Consider the following 22,205-nt stretch of genomic DNA (forward strand, 5'->3'; position numbering starts at 1 on the left):
TTCCTTCCTTCCTTCCTTCCTTCCTTCCTTCCTTCCTTCCTTCCAAGACAACTGTCTTGCTACATAAGCCAAGCGGTCATTGAGTAGATGGTTTTCCTGTCTAAGCTTCAAAGGCTAAGACTATAGGTATACACCACAATACCCGCTTGAAGAATTCTTGCTTCAAACGTTTCACAAGGTTTGACACAGATGTGCTACTGCAGTAACAGCAAATGTTTTGTCCTTATAGCACATTAATTATTCACATGGAATATAAGCACATGTGCTTTAACTATTAATTATTTTAAGGCAGGGTAACCCAGGCTGGCCTCACACTCAAGTTGTAGCTAAGGATAATCTTGAACTCCTCATCCTTGTGTTACCATCCACATGTGCTAGGATATGTAGATGCCACTGTGCTGGTCTATGGGGTGCAGGGGATCAAAGTTAGGAACTGCTTCATGTGAAGGAAGTGACTCTACCAAATGAGTCACACACTCACTTCTGTTTATCATTAAAGCAAATGTTATTTTTCATAAAGTTCCACAGCAAAACAGCCTCAAAACACAAGTGACAGAGTGACAATCATTAATGAAGCTGGTTCTCCTGCTGTGTCACAGTTCCTGCGAACTTTGTTTGTCCAGACAACCCCCTTATTTCATAAATTCTTCAAAACTTGCCATGACTCATCAACTTAGTAAGCACTCATATCTAGTTATACGGTATTCTGAATGCCAACTCTATGAAAATGCGATGCTTTCAGAGAAAATTAGCTCCCAAATTCCTTCCCAGGAGAAAAGCCAGATGCACACTCAGATTTATTATATGCAAAGAATGGCAGTATGATTCATGAAGTAAATGAACTTAACTGAACCTAACCAAGAAATGACATAATAGAATCATAAACAAACATCAAAAACAATATTGCGATTGTATTTATGGTCAAGAAAATGAAGTCTGAAAGTAGGCCATGGAAATGGGAAAAGGATTCTAAGTAAAAGATCCATAAATGAGTAGTGTTTAACATTCGTAGCCATCAGGGAAATACAGACTAAAACTACTTTGAAATTCATACTTACTGCAGGAGGAATAAAACTCTATCTCACCCTGTGAGATAAATGGCAGCAAATGCTGGTGAAGATGTTAAGAAAGAGGAGTACTTACACAGTTGGTAGGAATAGGAACTGATGCAAATGTTATGGAGATAAGGCTGGAGTTTTCTTTCTCAGAGGGATAAAACTAGCACTACTACATGACCCAGGTTACCACTCTCTTGGACACATACCCACAGAAGTCCGTATGGTTTTACAGAAATACTGATACTCCATGGCCTATTCACAAAGGCCCCAACATTGACTCAGCTTAGATGTTCATCAACTGATGAATGGATAATAAACACACAGTACCAATATATAATGGGATTTAATTAAATGTAAAGAAAAATGCAGAAAAATGGATGGAAATGGAAACTATACTAAGGGAGGTAATCCATGCACAGAAAACCAAATGCCACGTGCTTTCTCTCCTATGTGGATTATAGCTTCCAAATTTAGAATCACGTGTTTAATTTGGAATGTCTGTAGAAACCATAAAGCTAGAAAATGGCGATGGGTTGGGGGAGGTCTTCAGGAGACTGGGATACCGAACACAAGTGATATGAAAGTGGAGAGGAAGTGCTGGGGTAGCAAGGGCTTAACCAAGGATGGGGAAGAGCAATGGAGAGGAGGGACTAGGTAGAGGAAGGTTAGTCTAAACTATCAGTCTATTAGTCACTCTGTATAAGTGGAGATCGCTGATTCAAGAATCCATGAGATAGCAAATGAAAATTCTAGTACCAGATGTGGGATACTTCTCTACAGTTAAGAAGGCCCAGAGGCCAACAAAATAATATAGGTTATTGCTCTATGTAGTGCTCTGGGCTTCCTGCCAGATCTAAAAGGTGATATCCCACTGGTGAATAAACAACACTCTGGTTGCAGGACATGGAAAAAACCAAAGTGGGAATAACCTTCCCTTTGATGACTAGCTTTCATATTTCGGGAAGATACTATGTAGATAGCCAGGCAGAAAACCCAAAAGTGTCTTATCCGGCTGTAGACCTTGTATGCTATAATAGTGGCTTGTAAGACAAGCTCTTCCTGCTAGTACAGTAGGACAAGACTATTATATGAGAATAAACAACTATGTTCTGTCTAGATATGAGGCCGACTTCACAGGAGGGAGTTCATGCCTAGTGCTTGGACCTGGTCAAAGGCCCATGGCTGGTGTCTTAGGGTTACTATTGCTATGATGAAACATCATGACCAAAAAAACAACTTGGGGAGGAAACAGTTTATTTCCCTCACAGTTCTATAAAACAGTTCATTATCAAAAGTTGTGTGGGCAGGAACTCACACAGGTAGAAACCTGAAGGCAGGAGCTTCTACAGAGGCCATGGAAGAGTGCTGCTTACTGACTTGCTCCCCCTGGCTTGCTCAGCATGCTTTCTTATAGAACAGAGGACCACCAGCTCAGGGGTGGCCCCATCCACAACCCACTGGCCCTCCCTCACCCATTACTAATTAAGGAACTGCCTTACAGGCTTGTGCACAGCCAGATCTTAAGGGGGCACTTTGTTAATCGAGGCTCCCTACTCTCTGATGACTCTAGCTTGTTTCAGGTTGACATAGAACTAGCCAGCACAGTTGGGGAGGTCACATGCCTTGTTTTGCTAAATGGATAGCTGTCAAGCTTTCTCTTAGATAGCTGTTGATATAGACATAGACTAGAGCTGTTTTAAGACATGGTCAGAAAGCTTTATGAAGTGGACAGAGGTTGTTAAGGCAGACGCATGGATAGTCAAGGTGCTGAGACTTCTGAGTGACAGTTTCTTTTTAGTTAAAAAGATTCTTTTCTCCTACAGTACATCCTGACCACAGTTTCTCCTTCCTCCACTCTTCCCAGCTCCCCTCTCCTCTTCCATTTCCCTTCAGAAAGGAGTGATTGAGTGCTCAAGCACTGAGATGAATATCACCTGTCCCAAAGCTCAGGGACATTAAGGAAAATGGAGCAGAGGAATGAGAGAGTGAAATGATGTAGAGGATGGCTGTGGACACTGTGCTCTGGGCATTCTGTGGCTATAGTACTTATGAAGTCACAGCAGTTGCAGCTGCCAGCAGACCCTGTATAGGACACGTTAAAAAAAAAAAAAAGCTTAACACCCAAGGCTGCACCTGATGAACAAACCCAGTGACAGCACTCACTCAAGATAACCAGACAAAGTCCTAGAATCCTATGATGCTCACTGGATGCTCGCTGGACAGTATATAAGCAGAGACCAATTTAGAGAGAGACACCACCTTGATTTGCCCAGCTGGGGAGTTTCCCCTAGGATCCTGACACTCGGATCAGAAGCTTTTGTTAGAGACTAGATCTGAACTTCAGCTAAGATGCCATACAGGTGATCGATCAGCCTTGGGGAAATAGGCTTAAGACCACAGTTAGGAATTTAGAGTGTGAACCTTGTGTAATGACCTTCAGCATAATAAAATATAACTTATGTTATACTAACTAATATGTATCTACCTTCTTGCTTATGACAGATTTGAATAAATTTTATAGATATATGCAACTGTCAAATAGTGAGAAATTGTATTTGAATAAATCCTTTAAAAGTCAAAGTAAGGTGAAAAAACTTATCCTCTTCCCTCCCCTGAAGGGTTTGTTTGAGAATTTTAATTAGGGAATTACAAGCTCCATAAAGGGACAAATTGGAATTCCAGAACTATAAGCTAATATTTGAGATGAAAGAGATAGTAGGTGAAATTAATGGCAGTTTATATGCTGGTGAAGAAACATTAGGACATGATGCCACAAGAGAAATTACATAAAATCAGCTAGGTGGTAGTGGCACATGCTTTTAATCCCTGCACTTGGGAGGCTGAGACAAGCGACTCAGAATCTCTGAGTTTGAGGCCTGCCTGGTCTACAGAGAAAGTTACAGGACAGCCAAGGCAGCACAGAGAAGCCCTGCCTTAATAAAAAGGAGAGAAAGAGAGGTTGGGGCGGGGGAGGGAGACACTACCTAAAATCAAAAGCAGAACCTAGACTGAAAATATACAATACACCATTAGTTCAACTCTGGACAACTTTAAGCAACCATACATGTCACCTTGGAGTTCCAAAAGAAACAGAGGACAGTGGGAAATAAAAAGGTAAATTTAATGAACTCACAAGTGAAAAATCCAACAAAACCCAAGAATAGCAATAAAGAAACCATGGCAGGCCCACAGGTCAATTTAGAAAGAACAATCTGCAAAGCAGCTAAAGAAACACATGCTAGTGAGAGACAGAGGTCAAGAGAACATATCCTACAGAGGGGCAATGGTCAAGAGAACATATCCTAGAAGGACTAAGGTTAAAGAACATGTTCTAGTGAGAGACAAAGGTCAGGATAACACATTCTAGTAAGAGACAACAGTCAGCAGAACACATTCTAGTGAGGGGCAAAGATCAGAAGAACATGTTCTAGTGAGAGATTGTTTTAGTTAGGATTTCCATTGCTGTGAAGAGACACCATGACCAAGGCAACTCTTTTTTTTTCCAAGGCAACTCTTATAAAGGACAGAATTTAACTGGGACTGGCTTACAGGTTCTGAGAGTCAGTCCATTATGATCATAGGGAGAAGTATGGCAGCATCCAAGCAGGCATGGTACAGGAGGAGCTGAGAGTTCTACATCTTGTTCTGAAGGCAAACAGAAGACTGGCTTGCAGACAACTAGGAGGAGGGTCTCAAAGCTCCCCCTAATCTCCTGCCCCCAGTGACACACTTCCTCCAACAAGGTCACACTTCCTAATAGTGCCACTCACTCACTGGGCCAACCATATCAAAACCACCACAGAGACAAAGGTCATGAAAACATATTTTAGTGAGGGACAAAGGTCCGGAGAACAGCATTTTGGCAGATGCAAAGCTAAACTAAAAACTAAAATACATCTTTCAAATCCTAAAATTTAGGTAAGAATGAGACACAGGAGGAAGTCAGCCTCACACTCCCCTCCCTCTCTTCCCCTACCCTCCTCCTGCCTTTCCTGGATTGGAACTGATTTGGGGCCTTGCTACTGTTAGGAACATGATCTGTCTCTGAATTGTAGTCCCAGTCCTCTTTTTAATTCTTTCATTTTTTTTAGGCAAAGTCTTACTAAGTTGCTGAGGCTGGCCTTACACTTTTTCTGTAACCCCAGTAGATCTTTAACTTAAAATCCTTTCCTGAGTAATAAAACTATAGGCCTGAACTGCCAGGCCCAGCAAACTTCAAATTATACCTGGGCAAAAAGTCTTTCCAGAAACAAAACTGAGCACAGCAATCCCATGTCCACTTGACTGAAAATGTGATTCAAACATGTAATTGTCCCTGAAGCATAATTCACAATAGCAGAAAGGTAGGAAGAGCCTGAATGTTTACCACAGAATGAATAAACAATCTTTGGTAAATATACAAATACGTGAAACAGAATATTATTTATTAGCAAAATGTCACAAAGTATAAGGTGTATGCTAAGATGTAGATGAACCTAGAAAACAGTATGCTCAATAAAAGAAGCTAGATACAAAAGGTCAGGACCTGTATGGTTCCATTGGTTTATCCTACTTTGCTGAGTAGGTAAACGCATAGAAAGCCAATAGTGGTCTGTTTAGACAGACTGCTGTCAGAGGCTGGGGGTGGGTGTGTGATTGATTACTTAGTGGGTACAGGCTTTATCATGTAGTAATAAAAATGTCTTAGAACTAGTTAGAAGTGATTGCACCATATTCTGAATGAATGTAAGATGGTTTACTTTACAATGATTAATTTTATGACATGTGAGTTTCACCTGGGAATTAAAAACCAATGATGAATCATAAGACATAAAAATAATAAATTAGACTTTCTTTATCAAAATAAAAAAAGTTCATACATCAGGGAACAGTCATAAGAGGATGCAAGAAAACATAAAAACTGGGAGAATGTATTTGCAATCACTTATGTGCTAAAGATCTGCAATCCAGAATACCCAGACAAATCCTGCCAATCAACAACAACATCAAGCCAAACGATACAACTAAAAATCAGGAGAAATGAGTTGAAAGCATATTCCTATGGTCGAGTGGCCCTCATTAATTTATACTGCAATTAAGTTGTCACTGCGACTGTATTAAGATAGGTGGTATCTGAGTTAGGCATGTAGCTCATGGTAGAACTTTATACTGGGTTCTACCTTCAGCATAGTAACAAATACGTGAATAACAACAACATGAACACTAAGAGGTGAAATTTAAGAGGTGCTGAGACCTCCAAGAGCCTTGTAGAGGAATTTTAATCCAGCAACATGACTGCTCTCGCAAGGGACCACATCCAAAGACCTTCTAGATCTGTGCTATCCAGGTAGAATCACAAAACTTTAACCCCCCCCGGCTGGAATTTGGACACACTCTTAGAAAACACCTTTAATCAAATGAAGGTAAAATTGATTTGTAGAAGGAAGCAGCCATATTTGAACGTGTCTAATTGAGGGGCAGAAAAAATGATGAATCAGAGAAAGATTGACAGAATGAGTCGGAGATAGGTGATGCCCAACTCACAAAGGACAGACAGGAAAGAGAGGTGACTTAAGAAAGCAGTACAAAGAGAGATGGGGACAGAAAGAGGAGACAGTTTTACAGAGATAGGGTTACAGGTGAAGATAGAACAAGTCAGAGAATGAGAAGGAGCCAGAGGATTAGAAAAGATTGTCAGAGTTCGTTTGGGGCCAAGCAGAGCAATTCAGTGAGAAGCAATGAGAAGTCAGTTTCAATCAGTCAGCTTGGAGAGGATTTTGGGTCAGAACAGCTGAGTTAACCAGCCAGCCAGAGGTCAGGAAGAACTAGAAAGGGTGAGCTTATTTAGCAGCAAGTCTCCAAAATGACAATTACATCTGGCCAGCCTTCATGAACATATCGCAGTCTTTAGTATAAGAATGGCAGAGATGCTACTACATAGCAACAAGATATGGCTCCATTACGAGCCAAGTAAACCTCTATTATATATAAATTACCCACCTGTTATTCTGAAAGTAGGAAACAGACTAAGACAGAATTTCTATTTATACTTAATTTCTATTTATATTTAATTCTCTATGTATACAGAAATAGCCAAGATGAAGTAAAAAAATGCCTGACATTATTAATCATTAGGGATATGTCAAATCAAAGTCACAATGAGCTACAATTTCATATCCACAAAGATAGCTAGAATTAAAAAGCAACTAGCAAGCATATAATGGCTAAAAGTTTGTCAGCTGGATGACATCTGGAATCAGCTAAAATCCAAGAAGCTGGGCATGCCTCTAAAGGATTTTTATGATTGGATCAGTTGAGGTGGGAAGACCTACTCTAATTCTGGGTCATGCCTTCTGGTGGCAGCTCATAAGCTTTTGGTTTTTTCCATTTTGCCCTCACTCTTGCTGGCAAGTTCACCTATTCTGTTGCCAAGACATTTTTTTCACTGATATTAGAATCTACTTTCTTTTCAGATTATAGTGTACGCTGAAGATCGGCAGCTCTCTAGGTCTCCACTGGGAGTCCATCATCAGATTGGGATTGCTAAAACATCTCTCATAGATTAAACAACTAATGGATCTTCAGCCTTTCTATCAGGATATAGATACTTTTTGATTACTCAGTAGAAAGCCTGTCAACCACACTAATAAATGATATATATGGAAACAGAAAACCTTGACATGGCTGGTATAATGTAAGATGCTTGCAATGTCAATAACTCTTGAAGGCATTATAGCAAGTGGAAGACACCACATACAAGCATGGAAGGTTGCATAATTTCTTTTATATGGAATATATAGAATAGGGGAATCTATGGAGAAAGACAGTCCATTACGTACACATCAGATGCTGCAAGAGATGAGAATGGGAAAGGAAATGACGACTTAGGAAGTATAGGTCTCCTTCTAGGGTGAGGAAATTGGTCTATAATTATGTGGTAGTGATGGATATACAACACTGTAAACATGCCAAAGGCTACTCCCTGAATTCTAAAATGGTTTATATGATAAACTTATGCTATGTGAATTTTCCACAACAACAGACTGCACTTAATACTTGGGAGTTGGAGGCAACAGTTCCAGGAGTTTATGAGCTAGACAGGGAATTCAAGGTCATCCTTGGCCACATACTGAGTTTGAATTTAGGAGGAAATCTGTCTAAAAAAGGTATGTGCATGTGTGGGAAGGGTGGAGAGATGGCTCAGCAGTTCATAGCGCTTGTTGTTTCTCTTATAGAGGAACTGGATTTGATTCCCAGAACCCACATGGTGGCTCCATCTGTAACTCCAATTTCTAGGTGTCCAGATCCATGGTATACTCACATCCATGTAGATAAGACAGTCATACAAAAATGAGTATTTAAACATAAAGTAAAAAGAAAGTGTACAAATATAAAGATACGATTCCAGGCTGTAGACCAGGGATGGTTAACTACTTGATTAAATAGAGTATCTTTTCCTCATACTAACACTTCTCTTCATAAGATGTTTAACTGTTAACAGGAATACCGATGTACTGTGGTGTTCAGAGACATAGATAAGATCTATGACAACAAAAGCACCAACATTAGGAGGGACACAGAATTCAATTAAACCAACTGCAACCATTATAAAGTTATAAACAATAAAATAAAATGAAATGAGAAAACATGCACTCAACTGAAAGTAGAAAGAAAATAGGACAAGATCACAAAGAAGTAGTAGAGACAAAGTAGAAAGACGGCAGGTCATAGCGTATCAATAGGCATATTTCATGATAACATGCTATTCCCTGTCCTGGTTAAAATCAGAAAGATCAAGAATTTACCTGCTGACACTAATCAAAAGCTAAAAACAGTGCAAAAAAAAAAAACCGACCTAATAAACAAGAACAAATACACTGTGTCAATGACTGCCGAGCAGTTCAAGACTGTCGGGTCCTCAGTACTCTTCCTCTCTGATCCTTCTTCTGCTCAGTCAGCTGTGTTGCAGATGGAACCTGGGGATGAGGGAATGCTAGGCAATCTGAGCTACATTGTTAGCCTGTTTTCATCATTTTATATATAAAGTCAATGCAATCTCAAAATCATAGCAACCCTTTTTCCTCCCAGGAATTAATAAACTAGTTATAAGATTCATAGGGAAGTACAAAAAATATAGAGTGGCCAAAAGTTGAATTGGAGAATCAACGGTGCTGATTTCAAGACACTATACAACTGTCACGACAAGCATGGTGTGCACACAGAGATAAGCAGGTAACTAGAAGGAAACACGTCTAGACACAGACTCATTCATCAATGATTAATTTCAATCTATGCTTTTCATTTCATGTAAAAAAACATAATCACAAATGGATCACAGACCTAAAACTATCACTGTGTAGACAGAAAGGTTAGAGTGTTAACCTTTCTGTCTACAAAAAACTTTGTGACACCAGAGTAGGCAATGATATTTTAGATGTGACATTTAATCAATAGTAGATGTGACTGTTAATTAATTAATTTTACATCATGACTGGAGTTTACTGTTCCCCCCTCTCCACCCAGTCCCTTTCTCCTGCCCATCTCCTCCTCTGTTTGCCTTCAGAAAAGGGTAGGTCTCTCATGGATACCAACTGACCAAGGCATATCAAGTTGCAGCAAGAATAGGTACTTTCTTTCCTATTAAGGCTAGATAAAGGAATCCAGTAGGAGGAAAGGGTCCCAAAGGTAGACAACAGAGTCAGAGACAGCCCCTGGAGTCCCACAAGAAGCCCAAGCTATATAACTGTAACATATGTGCAGAGGGTCTAGGTCAGACTCATGGCGTCTCCCTGGTTGTGGGTTCAGTCTCTGTGAGCCCCTATGACCTCAGGTTAGTTGATTCTATGAGTTTTCTTGTGTTATCCTTGACTCCTATGAAATTGGGTTTTTTGAGACAGTGTGTGATGGCTAATCATGGTTGTCAACTTGATATACCTGGGAATAGGGGAACCTCGACTGAGGAACTGCCTCCATCAAACTGGCCTGCAGGCAATCAATTTTCTTGATAGAAAACTGACAAAGCACGGGCTGGTCTACTGTGGGAGGTTCCTTCTGTAGGCAGCTAGGCTGAAAAGTAGCTGACCACAAGCCTGGGAGCAAACCATTGAGCAGCACTCCTCTGTGGTCTCTGCTCCAGCTTCTGTCTCCAGGTTCCTGCTTTGGTTTTCCTCAATGAAAGACTATAGCCTGTAAGCCAGTTGCCTTAAGTAGCTTTCTCCACCATGGTGTTTATTACTCCAATAGGAATGAAGCTAGAACAGGAGTCCTGGCACTTGGTATGCAAGTTATGCTGGTTTCAAACTCAGAAATGCTACTGCCTCAGCCTCCCAAGGTCTGCAATTTCTTTCCTTTCTTGGTTGATTTTTTTTTTTCTTTTGAGATGGGTTTCTTTTAGTGCCCTAGGTTCTCCATGGATTCCTAATGATAATCTTCCTCCTTTTGCTTACTGAGTGCTGGGGTTATACATGAGCCATCATACTTGGTTTTCTTTGATTATTTCATTCCAGTTTGCACCTAGGAGTACGCTAGAACTTACTTGTAGTAAGAGTAAATTTGTAGAATTTTGTGAGGTTGTTGTTAAATGTAATCAAAATTAAAATGTACATAGATATATACAAAGGTCAATTCTATTAAAGACAAAGGAATGTGTAGTCAAATGTTCACCAAATGTTACTTTATATTTCCTCTGTGTGAGTTCACAGATATGAACTAAACCTAGACAGTCTAAATCTCATACTACTGTTTGCTGAAGACCTTTCTTCATAAAGCCTAGTGGTTAGAAAGGCAGCCTATGGTTAGTCCCATGGCACAGACACGAGTAAGCACAGACAGCAGAGCTCCCCCTCTCCTCCTGTTATAATCATTGTTGGCGTCTGTCCACATTCCATTGTGTCCACCTTAATCTCTGATGGTTCTTACTCTCATTTCAACGTTTAGTGTAGAGACCCGCTTACCATTAAAAGTGCTTTATCAGTAGATACTATAAGGATAACGGAACAGGAAAACAAAGAGGCCAAACATGGACTTGATGCATATAGCACTCAGAGACTGTGGCAGCATGCCCAATACCTGCAGAGGTTCCAGTCAGTGGGCCAACACTGAGTGGGCAAGGTGACCATGTCGTCTGTTCTTGCTAGGTTTTTGTCAATTTGACAAAAGCCTTTAGAACATTAAAAAAAAAATTATTTATTTATGTATGGGAGTACAATGTACAAGGTCATTCTCTTCACATATACCATAAGATGGCATCAGATCCCATGACAGATGGTTGTGAGCCACCATGTGGTTGCTGGGAATTGAACTCAGGACCTCTGGAAGAGTAGTCAGTGCTCTGACTGAACCATCTCTCAAGCTCTCTCAAGCTCTCTCAAGAACATTTTCTTAATTAGTGATTAATGTGGGAGGACCCAGCCCACTGTGAGTGGGGCCACCTCTGGGCTGGTGGTTTTGGGCTCTAAAAGAAAGCAGATTGAGAAAACCATGAGGAAGAGCACTTCTCCATGATGTCTGCATTTGTTCCTGCTTCCAGGTTCCTGTTCTGAGTTCCTGGCCTAATTTCTTTTGATGATGAACAGCAATATGGAAGTGTAAGGCAAGTTTGCCTTCCTAAATTGTTTTTGGTCATGGTGTTCCATCACAGCAGTATTAACCCCAACTAAAACAGGCTTCTAGCCCTAATCAAGTAACTACCTGCAACAGGTACAACTCACAAAAAAGAAAACAGGTTCTCTCTTAATGGTATCTCACTGTCTATACCAATCCCACGCAGTGCAACCCTTTGCCAGGAGTACTTGACCAACACAAAGCAAACTGACTCAAGGGTATTTTTGTGGACCGTCTGTTTCATTTTGATTTGTTTTGTTCTTATTGTTTTTGATTTGATTTATTTTTGTCTTTTTTTTTCTTTTTCTGGAGATAGACAGAAAACAGGATTGGGTGAGAAGGGAGATCTGGGAGAAATTGAGGAGGGGAAAACATGATCAAAATATAGTATATGAAAACTTTTTTCAATAAAAAATAAAAAATTTAAAAAGATTTAGTATTTTTTAATTAAACAGAAACTTTAAAAAATTCAAATATTTAAAAATCAGTTGTCAGTGAGAAACACAATGTCAACAAAATCTGCCAACTTGTTTTGCCAGTGATACTCTCAGAGGCCGAGGCTCTGTGACTAGCTAGCCTCCATCACACTTCCTGAATGTTCTGGGCACTCAGTCTCCCTTCTGTTCTGCTTTGCCATACAGGCTACGTTGTTTAGGACTCTCAACACTCAGTGAAGTTTACAAGTTTGAAATCATGTCGCTAGCAGCTTATTTTCAGACTGCTCAGCAGGTAACTGTCGGTGTTAACAAGGCATGCAAAGGAGCAAGCCCCAGCTTCTCTCTAGGTCTTCGGATGGATCCGACTACTCACCTCTTGTGAAAGCTGCTTTACTTGCTTCTTTTCATGTTCCAGATCTTTTAAAATCAATGAATTTTGTTTTTCTAACTGAAGAACTCTTCTTGCCAAGTGGACACTAGGTAAACAAAATGAAAAACATTTATGTACACCAAAGTAAAATGCTGCCTAAACACGCAATAGATATTTGTATGCTAGAAAGTGAACCCTTCTTTCCTAATAACATAAACATAGTAATAGAAAACAATGACAATACAAAGCAAAAATCACTGCAAGAGCAATACTTTTAGCAACTTTGACCTTTGAAAGTAACAACCCTGACATTTCGATACGGTAAGTGTGATATACCGATTACCTGATTATGGTTTTTAGCCCTTTCCATGGAAGCAGAATTACATTATGTTACTAGCTTGGCAGAAAAAGATAGCCATTTACAGCTTTCTCATTTTAACGAAAGTTTCCAAATTACAAATTACTTAAAATTATTATCAGAAACTATTTGAATATTATGTGCAAAATTATTTGAAATTACTTGAATATTATGTGCAAAAGCTTATATTCGGAAAGTGTTTATACTGGTCAATATTATGAATTTTATAATACAAAACATAATCCAACATAATCCAATAGGTTTCCTATTGCAAGTGGAGGTGGAAGAGATATGTAACATGTGAAGAATGACCACAGTACAGGCAGAGTCTGTACTGAAGGAACCCCCTTCCTTCCAATGTTTTATGTCCCCATCCCCTGGCAGGGTCTTAAGTCTGTATCCTAGGCTGGCCTCAACTGTTCCTGTACGTTAGCCCAAGTGTTAGGATCACAGGCACACACCCACAGACCATCATGCTCTGCACTCCATCACAGCCCTTGGTTTGTTTGTTTTTAGTTTTTCAAGACAGGGTTTCTCTGTGTAGCCCTTGCTGTCTATTAAACAATTCCAAGGACTCAAAGAAAACACACACAACTTTTAAAAGAAATACTGGTTATGCTGAGAAATCATGTTGTTCTCAAGACCCACATTATATTTTCATGTTTTATATTAGTTAACCTATCAATTTAACCTATGAATGGAGAATTCACAGAATCCAAATGAATACAACTTATTACACTGTCGAGTTGTCTTTTTTTTTTTTTTTAAATTTCTACCAAATAACCCTACCGAACAAAATGAGCCCTAGAGCATTTATATTCCTCAGCCCAAGACAAAGGGATTCATGTAAGACTCAGCTAAACATTCTCTAACCCATTTATATGTAAGGACTGCACATCCAAAGTGAGAACCGTAAACTTTGATCTCGACAGTGTGGCTACATCTAGTATTCTTTGATCTGGCGTGGTATTTGCCAATCAGTTGACATTACAGATGGAAACCAAGTAGTCTTCGTTTTTTTTGACAAAAATTCTTTAAAAAATTATGTGCTAAAATATATAATAATATGCGAATAGCACAATAAACACCAACTTAAAGTTCGGAGTTGCGCAGGTCTCAGGACAGCATAACTTGAGACCATTTTTATTGCCCCGCCAACAGCCATCCTGTGCCTTGTCCACTCTTTATTAAATGCCTCTTAACCACCTCCACACACACTTCATTTTAGGGAACCTCTAAACAACTTTCTTCTTATGCATTTTAAAGTAATTTATAGTTTACACTGTATTAATTTTTTTACTCTAAAAATAATACTTTATGTATCAACAATGAAATTTACATATTGACCCTGTTATAGAATCTGACAAAGTTTTGTACAGAAAACAATTCAGGTTATACAACCTCTCCCTCCAGGGGTTGGGGTGGGGAATCAGGTTTTCTTTGTTAGTTAATAAAACAAATGTAGTTTGGGGTTTCTCTTTGTAACTCTTGCTGTCTTTGTTCACCAGCCTGGCCTTGAACCCAGAGATTCGCTGACCTCTGCCTCATGAGTGCTGGGACTAAAGGCATGCACCATCACAACTGTCTTTAGTCACATATCTTAATGTTGCTTTTGGATTAAATCTGCTGGTTTTAACTGTGTCTGTGAACTCCATATTTTACATCACCAGCTCCAATTTTGTCCGTTTAATTAAACAATCACACTTTTATCTTCTTTCTTACTTTTCATGTACATACATATATATCTTTTCTATCTATCTATAAAGTAGAGAAATACATACATACATACATACACACACACACACACACACACACACACACACACACACACACATATATATATATTTTTTTTTTTCCTCTATTTTTGTTACTCGCAGAACATATCCTTTAGGGTCTTTTTTGTTTTTGTTTTTTCGAGACAGGATTTCTCTGTGTAGCTCTGACTGTCCTGGAACTCACTCTGTAGATCAGGCTGGCCTCAAACTCAGAAATCCGCCTGCCTCTGCCTCCCAAGTGCTGGGATTAAAGGCGTGCGCCACCATTGCCCAGTGGGTCTTTTCTAAATAACAATTCATCAACAAATGCATGCTGAAGGTATTGACACTATTTGTGTAATAATGCTTATAAAACAAAGAACATAGTCAAATTCAATTTCAGAGAAGTATAGAGGAGTGGAGATTTTTATGCAAATCAAACCTTTGTTTTCTATTAAGGAATGCGATGAGATGTAACAGTCCCCCGTTTACCAACATTCTGAAGATGACAGTGACTTGGTGATAGCAAGTGAAGTACATTACACTGTTCACTTGGTTTGGCTAACTTGTGTGTAGTAAAATGCTCTTATGCAGATATAGTGACAAAGTCAAAACTATCAGATGATATGAACACTGAAGCAAGAAATTCCATGCCAGTGTTTCAGTGTTAACACAAGGGTAGGGTGGTAATAAGAATATCCCTGGTTATAGTTAAGGCATTTTGAGAAGGAAACTCCACTCAAGGTAGATGAAAGTCGTTACAGTTTGTATATGATATGCCAGTGGATCCCACACCTCTTCAGATCACCAGAGGCACCAGGCACACATGTAAAGCATATACATATGCACAGCCAAAACTCTTATACACATAAAACATATAGAGAAGAATTAAAGAAATACAATAGGCAGATAAATTTGCAAATTAAAACTGTTCTAAAATCTCTCCCATCATCTGGATCAGCACAAACACAGAGGGATACACTACGACAACAGTGTCCGATGTCATCGTGTAGTGTCGGGGCACAAGCAGCACACAACCAGAAACTCTTGTTTGATATTTTCAAAGAGTTGTTACTCAAACAAAAACATTACTTCAGATCAAGTTGTGCCACGTCAAAAAGTCAATCTTATTTTAATCTACTTCAATTATATAAGCCTTTTTGGCTTTCCACATTGTGTACCACAAAGACTTTTAAGAAAGTCTGCAATTATTTACGCTTGTAGGAAGCCTCAAAGTGCTAGTTACCTTATTATACACTTACATATTTATCTGAAACTTAAAAATTCTATATCATACGAGAAACATAATCTGCTGCTATCACCTCACAGGAAATCAGCATTGCAGTGCCTCCAGAAATGGACTCAGATAAATAAACAAAACAAAACAAAAACAAATAAACCAACCTCAAGTGCCCATAGTTCATGTATTTTAAAGGCTTCTTTAAAAATGTAAACAAGTATTTTAATTAAATTATTTCATTTGGTGCCTAGGGAGAAGTTTTGGAATCCTGATTTTTCTAACTGTGCAACTGACTTAAGACCACCTTAACTGATACAGCCACCTAGCATATACATTATGCCAAATATTGTGTGGTGATCTTCATATAGATTTTCTCAATTTAATTCTTTTTTTTTTTTTTTGTTTTGTTTTTTGTTTTTTGTTTTTTTTTTGGTTTTTCGAGACAGGGTTTTTCTGTGTAGCCCGGGCTGTCCTGGAACTCACTCTGTAGACCAGGCTGGCCTCGAACTCAGAAATCCTCCTGCCTCTGCCTCCCAAGTGCTGGGATTAAAGGCGTGCGCCACCACCGCCCGGCCCTCAATTTAATTCTTAAAATATTCTTTTGGCAGCAAGAGGCAACTCTTAGTTCTTTTATGGGCTTTATCACAAATGGATAGCAACATGGCACTCATAAACGCAAAGCCTAAAAATCAAACTGTAGTGACTGAAAATGACTTTGCGCTTTAGTTTTAAGGTTAGTATACAATGTAATAGGTATCTGTGTGTCATGCATGTAGGCCACTAGTCGTCACTCTCATATTCATCTCTCCTACTGACTGTCCCTTCTCGTGCCCTCGGTTAGTTACCCTTTGCATTCCAAGTGTTGCCCTCAGCCTCCTAGGGAATATATTTTGAAGATTATTCATACATAAGAAATGCTTACAATAGAATACTAAGGTAAAAACTAAAGTACTGAAATTATACAATGTCCAAAAAAGTGCAAGGAAATTCATATATTTGTATAAATTTCTGATTGGTTATTTTGAATAATGGGATTACCATCAATTTACCTAATTTTAAAAATAAAATAAATACTTATAATCAGTTAAATAGTAACATTGCATATTTAATATCAGCTGTTGAATATAAAGTTTTAAATGAAAATAAGCATGAAGGAGATATATAGCAGTTGAGAGACAGGTTCCTTTGTATACACTTTGTAATATACTTCCTCATAATGATATATGATGACAACTTTGCTATGAAGCACTCCATTTACGACTGTGAGTCATTTCTATGACTCACTTTAAATCTGCAGTGGTTTAATTTCAAATTTGAAAAACTAATAAGTACAGATTCTGTGAAGGTTACACTGCTCTCTCTTGTCTTAAGTAAATGTATTTCAAGAGGGCACAAGGCAAGCGCTTTCTGTACAAATAGCCCTTAAGAAACCAAGTGTTGATTTTGCAATCTTCAAAAGTGCATCAGATCCTAAAGTGGATTAGGTGCCACTACTCAAACTGCACATAGTAGGTACTCAATAAAAACTGTTGAATGACTAACTGTAGGGATGCATACATGTCCTCCTTGGATGTCTAGACTTACACTCTCTTCCCTCAGTTTAGATGACCTGAGAAGCACTTCCTCAAAATAGCCTTGGGCTCACCATGAGAAGAATGCCTGGCACCAGCTGACAAGGGTATTAATAGCATACCCATTAGGCACTTGCTCAGGGCGCACAGATAGCTTCGTGATAGAATCTTCAGAAATATTTGGACAGTCAAGATCATTTGCGCTATGAATCACTTGTGGTTCTTTAAATCTTTGGGCATCAAAGCAAAACAAAACAAAACAAAAAACAAAACATCCCCCATACCAAACACCAACCAACTAACCAAACCTACCAAACAAACAAAACACACCTAACTTCTGGTTTGGTGAACTTCTTTAAAAAGTAAGCAACAATCACATTTAATTCCAAAGCTTCATATTGGAAAGGAAGCTTATAATAGCAAAAACCAGTTTTCCCCTTGTAAGAACCAGTCTCCAGGATTCAGATGTTAAGACGAGGCCTGAGCTTTTCCATCAGCCTTGACCTCTGCATATGTCCCACCCAGAGGGACATGTATGTCTATGAACAGTGCAGGCTCTTACTCAGGAAGCCATTCACATTTCTACTCTTTCCCCAGGAACAATGGACTAAAAGAACCAGATACATTTAAAAATTATAAAATATCCTGAAGCAGTAACACCAGCCTTGGGGAGCTCCAGGAAGGGATAGGATGGCAACCAAGTTTTCAAATACTAAGTAATTTAGAAGCACCTGAACCTCTACTAAATGTAATTAATCATTCTAGCTATAAACTGATACTTTCTAGTTTTATCTATTTATGATCCAGATTTTTCACATATTTAATAAGCAGTATAAGTTCTTAAGCATTTTTCTTTACTTCTTTTTAAAGTGGACCCCTTACTGTTTTCGGTAGTCATAAAGGTAAATGATCGCTTCATGTTGTTGTATTATTCACTTCCAAACTATCTAGAGAAGGAGCTAGAGAGAGTGCTCAGTGGTTAAGAGCATACACAAGTTTCCTTCTACCTCTTAGGATGTAATTCCAGCTTCAGGACATCTGGTGCTCTCTTTCACATGTACATAGACGCACACTCAGAGATCTCAGACACTGTTTCCTACTCCACAGGCACGTGAGTGCACATTTGCAAAGACATATGCATAAATACAAATGTACACACACACACACACACACACACACACACACACACACACACACGCGTGTGTGTGTGTGTGTGTGTGTACAAAATAAAAATCTTAGCTGGGCGGTAGTGGTGTACACACCTTTAATCCCAGCACTTGGGAGGCACAGGCAGGCAGATCTCTGAGTTCAAGGCCTGCGTGGTGGTCTACCGAGCAGATTACAGGCAGCCAGGGTTACACAGATAAACCCTGTCTGGAACAAACAACAAAACAAGAACAACAACAAAAGTTTTTAAAAGAATCATGGAATTTACCTACAAAAGTATCAAAACATGGATTTTCTTCTTTTGAACACTTCTGAATTTCTAAATTAATTCCCATAAAACAATATCAGTTTTGAAACCTTGAGCATTCAGGCAAAGAAAAAAAAATAACTAGGTATTCTACAGTGAGCTTGGAAGGTTGGAGAATAAGATGGGGCTACTGACATGAAAAACTTCTATCTAGGCGAGGAAATTAGATGGGAAAGGATGGCTGAAAACAAACATGCTACCATGCTGTAGAGAAAACACGTTTACAAGTGGAGGCGAGTCCTAAGCTGTCATACTGAGCAGAGAGGCAAAAGAGGATACTGATGTGGGCGGGGCACATTATGGAGGGGCTGGTGAGTCTGGTAGGTACACACTAAGATTGGAGGCAGTAGCAAGAGAAGTAGTCAGATTGTTTGTAACGCAGGATATATTTGGGGAGCAAGAGCTAGCAACGCTGCTCAGTGCAGGAGTCTGCTGGTGTATCACAGACACCTCCCCAGGGAACCATGCAGAGGTTTAGCCCTCTAACCAATTTGGCTATGCATAGAGCCCTAGCCCCAAACGCTTCTTTTCTTTTTCTTCTTCCACTTCCCCTCCTCTCCCATCACCTGCCTTTCACCCCTTCTCTTCTTTCCCCATTTCTTTTCCTTCTTTCTCTGTTGACCATAGGATGGTCTAGAATCCATTACTTAGCTCAGGTAGAACTCAGGACTCAAGTTTTCAGATCATCCAGCCTGGTGGTGGGGAATAAGGGTGCACCATCACTTGGGGCTAGCCTCTGTGATTTATTTTTTTACATTAATTAGCGATTCCAGAGGACTAACAAATTAGAGAATCTCTAGATTAGATTAAGTGAGGTGGGTGACACACCCTAAATGTGGGTGGCACCATTCATCCCACTCTACTTCCTTCCTGTGCATCTATGTGAGTAGCTACCTCATGTTCCTGGGGCCATGACCCCTTTATGAACTGTCCCCGCCCAAGCTGTGAGCCAAACACCCCTTCCTTCCTCACGGCGCTCTTCTCAAGTGTTTGGTCATATCCCTTTCTTTAATTTGAATTATATATAATATTATATTACATGTTAAGATATATATCAAGAAATATAGGCACATAAATAATAAACAAAGGATATAGAAATTGAAGGTAGTTCAATTAGTTCTAACCTGAAAATTATTGCTAAAAAGCATTTGTACTTACCTGACATTAATGTGAAAATAAAATGGCTTTAAAAGTTATTGCATCTAATACCATGAATATTCTAATGTACACATCTACTAACCATTAAATTCACTTAAATAGAGATGAAGTTCCTGGTTATTACCATGTCCTACTTTGTGAGCACTTTAATATTTATGAATATTAAGAACAAGTAACTTTATCATGCAACTCAGCACATTATCAGGATGTACCGTGTGATTCCACTCCACTGAGTAGATAAGAGAAATCATATCGATTTACCTCTGCTTCAGTCGTCTTTTAGCTGTTGTGGGAACATTAGCACCGTAGCCATAGGAATACAGGATTCTTTCAGCCTCATCTTCATTTTCAACTGAAAAGTAGTAAAATGTATGATGTGAAATAACTCTTAATAAAAGATATGACAATGAATTAAAATTCCAAGAACATTCCTAAGGACAAACGCACATTTGAGAGAGGTGAAGCATATTAAAGTATACTTCGGTTGTACTTGTTGGTTTATTTTTAGAAGATGGTAAGGGATTACATCACCTGATAAGCTATGCTTTCTTATAGAGCAAGTAACTCAGGTATGTTATTCTGAAGGATTCAAGGACTTTAATATGGACTATATGTTATAAATTATGACGAAATTATAGAATCAGTTTGATAAAGGTGATTTTTGTTTTGTCTTTGAAACAAATTCTCAAGCTGCCTTGGCTTCCCTTGAACTTAAGTATGTCAAGGATGGCTGTGAGCTACGGATTCTCCAGCCTCCACTTCCTGAGTGCTGAGATTCCAGAAGGACCCAACCAGAATCAAGGCAGGCTTAGAACTGGAGATCTTCTGGCCTTGTTTCCCTGAGGGTAGGATTATGGAGGTGTCACCACACTTACTATCAGCCTTTGGGGTTTCTGTTTTGGTTTTCACTGCTGTGTGAGGGACTGAATCCAAAGCTCGCACAGAGTAGGCGAGCACTCTACCAGTGAGCTACAAGGCTAGGCCTGAGGCAAAAAAATTTTCTAAAACTTTGTACTAGTTTCTGACAGAAAGAAATATTTAGCTGGGCGGTGGTGGTGCACACCTTCAATCCCAGCACTTGGGAGGCAGAGGCAGGTGGATTTCATAGTTCAAGGTCAGCCTGGTCTACAGAGTGAGTTCAGGACAGGCAGGACTATACAGAGAAACCCTGTCTCGAAAAAGAAAAAAAAAAAAAAAAGAAAGAAACATTTAATACTTTAATACTTAACCTGTTTTTTGAGTCTAGCTACTGAAAATTTATATCAAGTAATATTAAAAACAGAATATTCTTTAAGTCACTTACATTTTTAATAAATATATACCAAGATATTTTTAGAAATGATTCCACCTTTACTTTGCAGCCAAAAAAAAAAAGAAAAAAAAAAAAGACTACCCATGGGTCTGAGTCCCGTGGGGTGGGGGGGGGGGGGCACACAGACTTACTTTCTGCTGTTTGCATTATTATCTCATCAAGCTCCTTTTCCAATTTCTCGTAAATGTCTAACCTTGCCTGATGCTCTGAATTCTGCGCCTCTAGCTCGGTAATGCGTTTTTCAGAAGAAGTTTGGAGACTATAAAATTCTTTAGTTAAAACCTAGCAGTGGAAGAAAAATGACATAAGTTGAAAGAATGCAGCTTTACTCAGGTTCACAGGTAAAAGAACAAGATGATGCAGTGATAGCTTTATGCCTCTTCTCTTTCAACCACAGAAATGTTAAGACATAGCTACACTGAGAGGACAACTGAGGAGAGAATACATATTTACTTCTTAGGTAAATAATTCTGGTGCAGTTAACTGAACTTATAAAATGCTTTGTCAGTAACTATATAAGCTTCCGGATAAAAATGAACTTAGGGGTAAGGTTAACCTTTGCTTGTTACGAGTTCAAATGGAGGCAGCAGTGTGAGACTCACCTGGGGTCAGGTACTAGGCAGTCAGCACAGAACTGTACAAAGACAGTGTAGTGAGCTCTATAGCGTTCCATCAGCGCTGCTCAGCTTTTAGCATGTTTGGTTTCCTAACAGGCTCCAGTTCAACTCAGAAAGGAAATGAAAGTTCTGCACAGGGCAGTAGCAAAAATGCCTATGCAAAGAAAGGGTTTCTTTTCTTCCTTCCTTCCTTCTTCCTTTCTTTCCTTCCTTTCTTCCCTTCTTTCTTTCCTTCTTTCTTCCCTCCCTCCCTCCCTCCCTCCCTCCCTCCCTCC

The 22,205-nt window shown here is 39.2% G+C and overlaps 1 protein-coding gene across 4 annotated transcripts in view; it reads right to left on the minus strand.

Annotated features, from left to right (window-relative positions):
- The window catches only part of Pibf1 (progesterone immunomodulatory binding factor 1), a 148,099-nt gene that overhangs the window by 42,879 nt on the left and 83,015 nt on the right, over positions 1-22,205 (minus strand). For all 4 annotated transcript variants that reach the window (XM_028756571.1, XM_028756572.1, XM_028756570.1 and 1 more), the window contains exons 12-14: positions 21,445-21,595; positions 20,263-20,353; positions 12,450-12,552 (exon numbers count right to left, since the gene is read on the minus strand). In XM_028756571.1, coding sequence (XP_028612404.1) covers positions 12,450-12,552; positions 20,263-20,353; positions 21,445-21,595 — 345 coding nt within the window. The remainder of the gene's footprint in view (positions 1-12,449; positions 12,553-20,262; positions 20,354-21,444; positions 21,596-22,205) is intronic.

Source organism: Grammomys surdaster, unplaced genomic scaffold (assembly GCF_004785775.1).
Source record: "Grammomys surdaster isolate TR1022 unplaced genomic scaffold, NIH_TR_1.0 126124, whole genome shotgun sequence".
NCBI lineage: Eukaryota > Metazoa > Chordata > Mammalia > Rodentia > Muridae > Grammomys > Grammomys surdaster.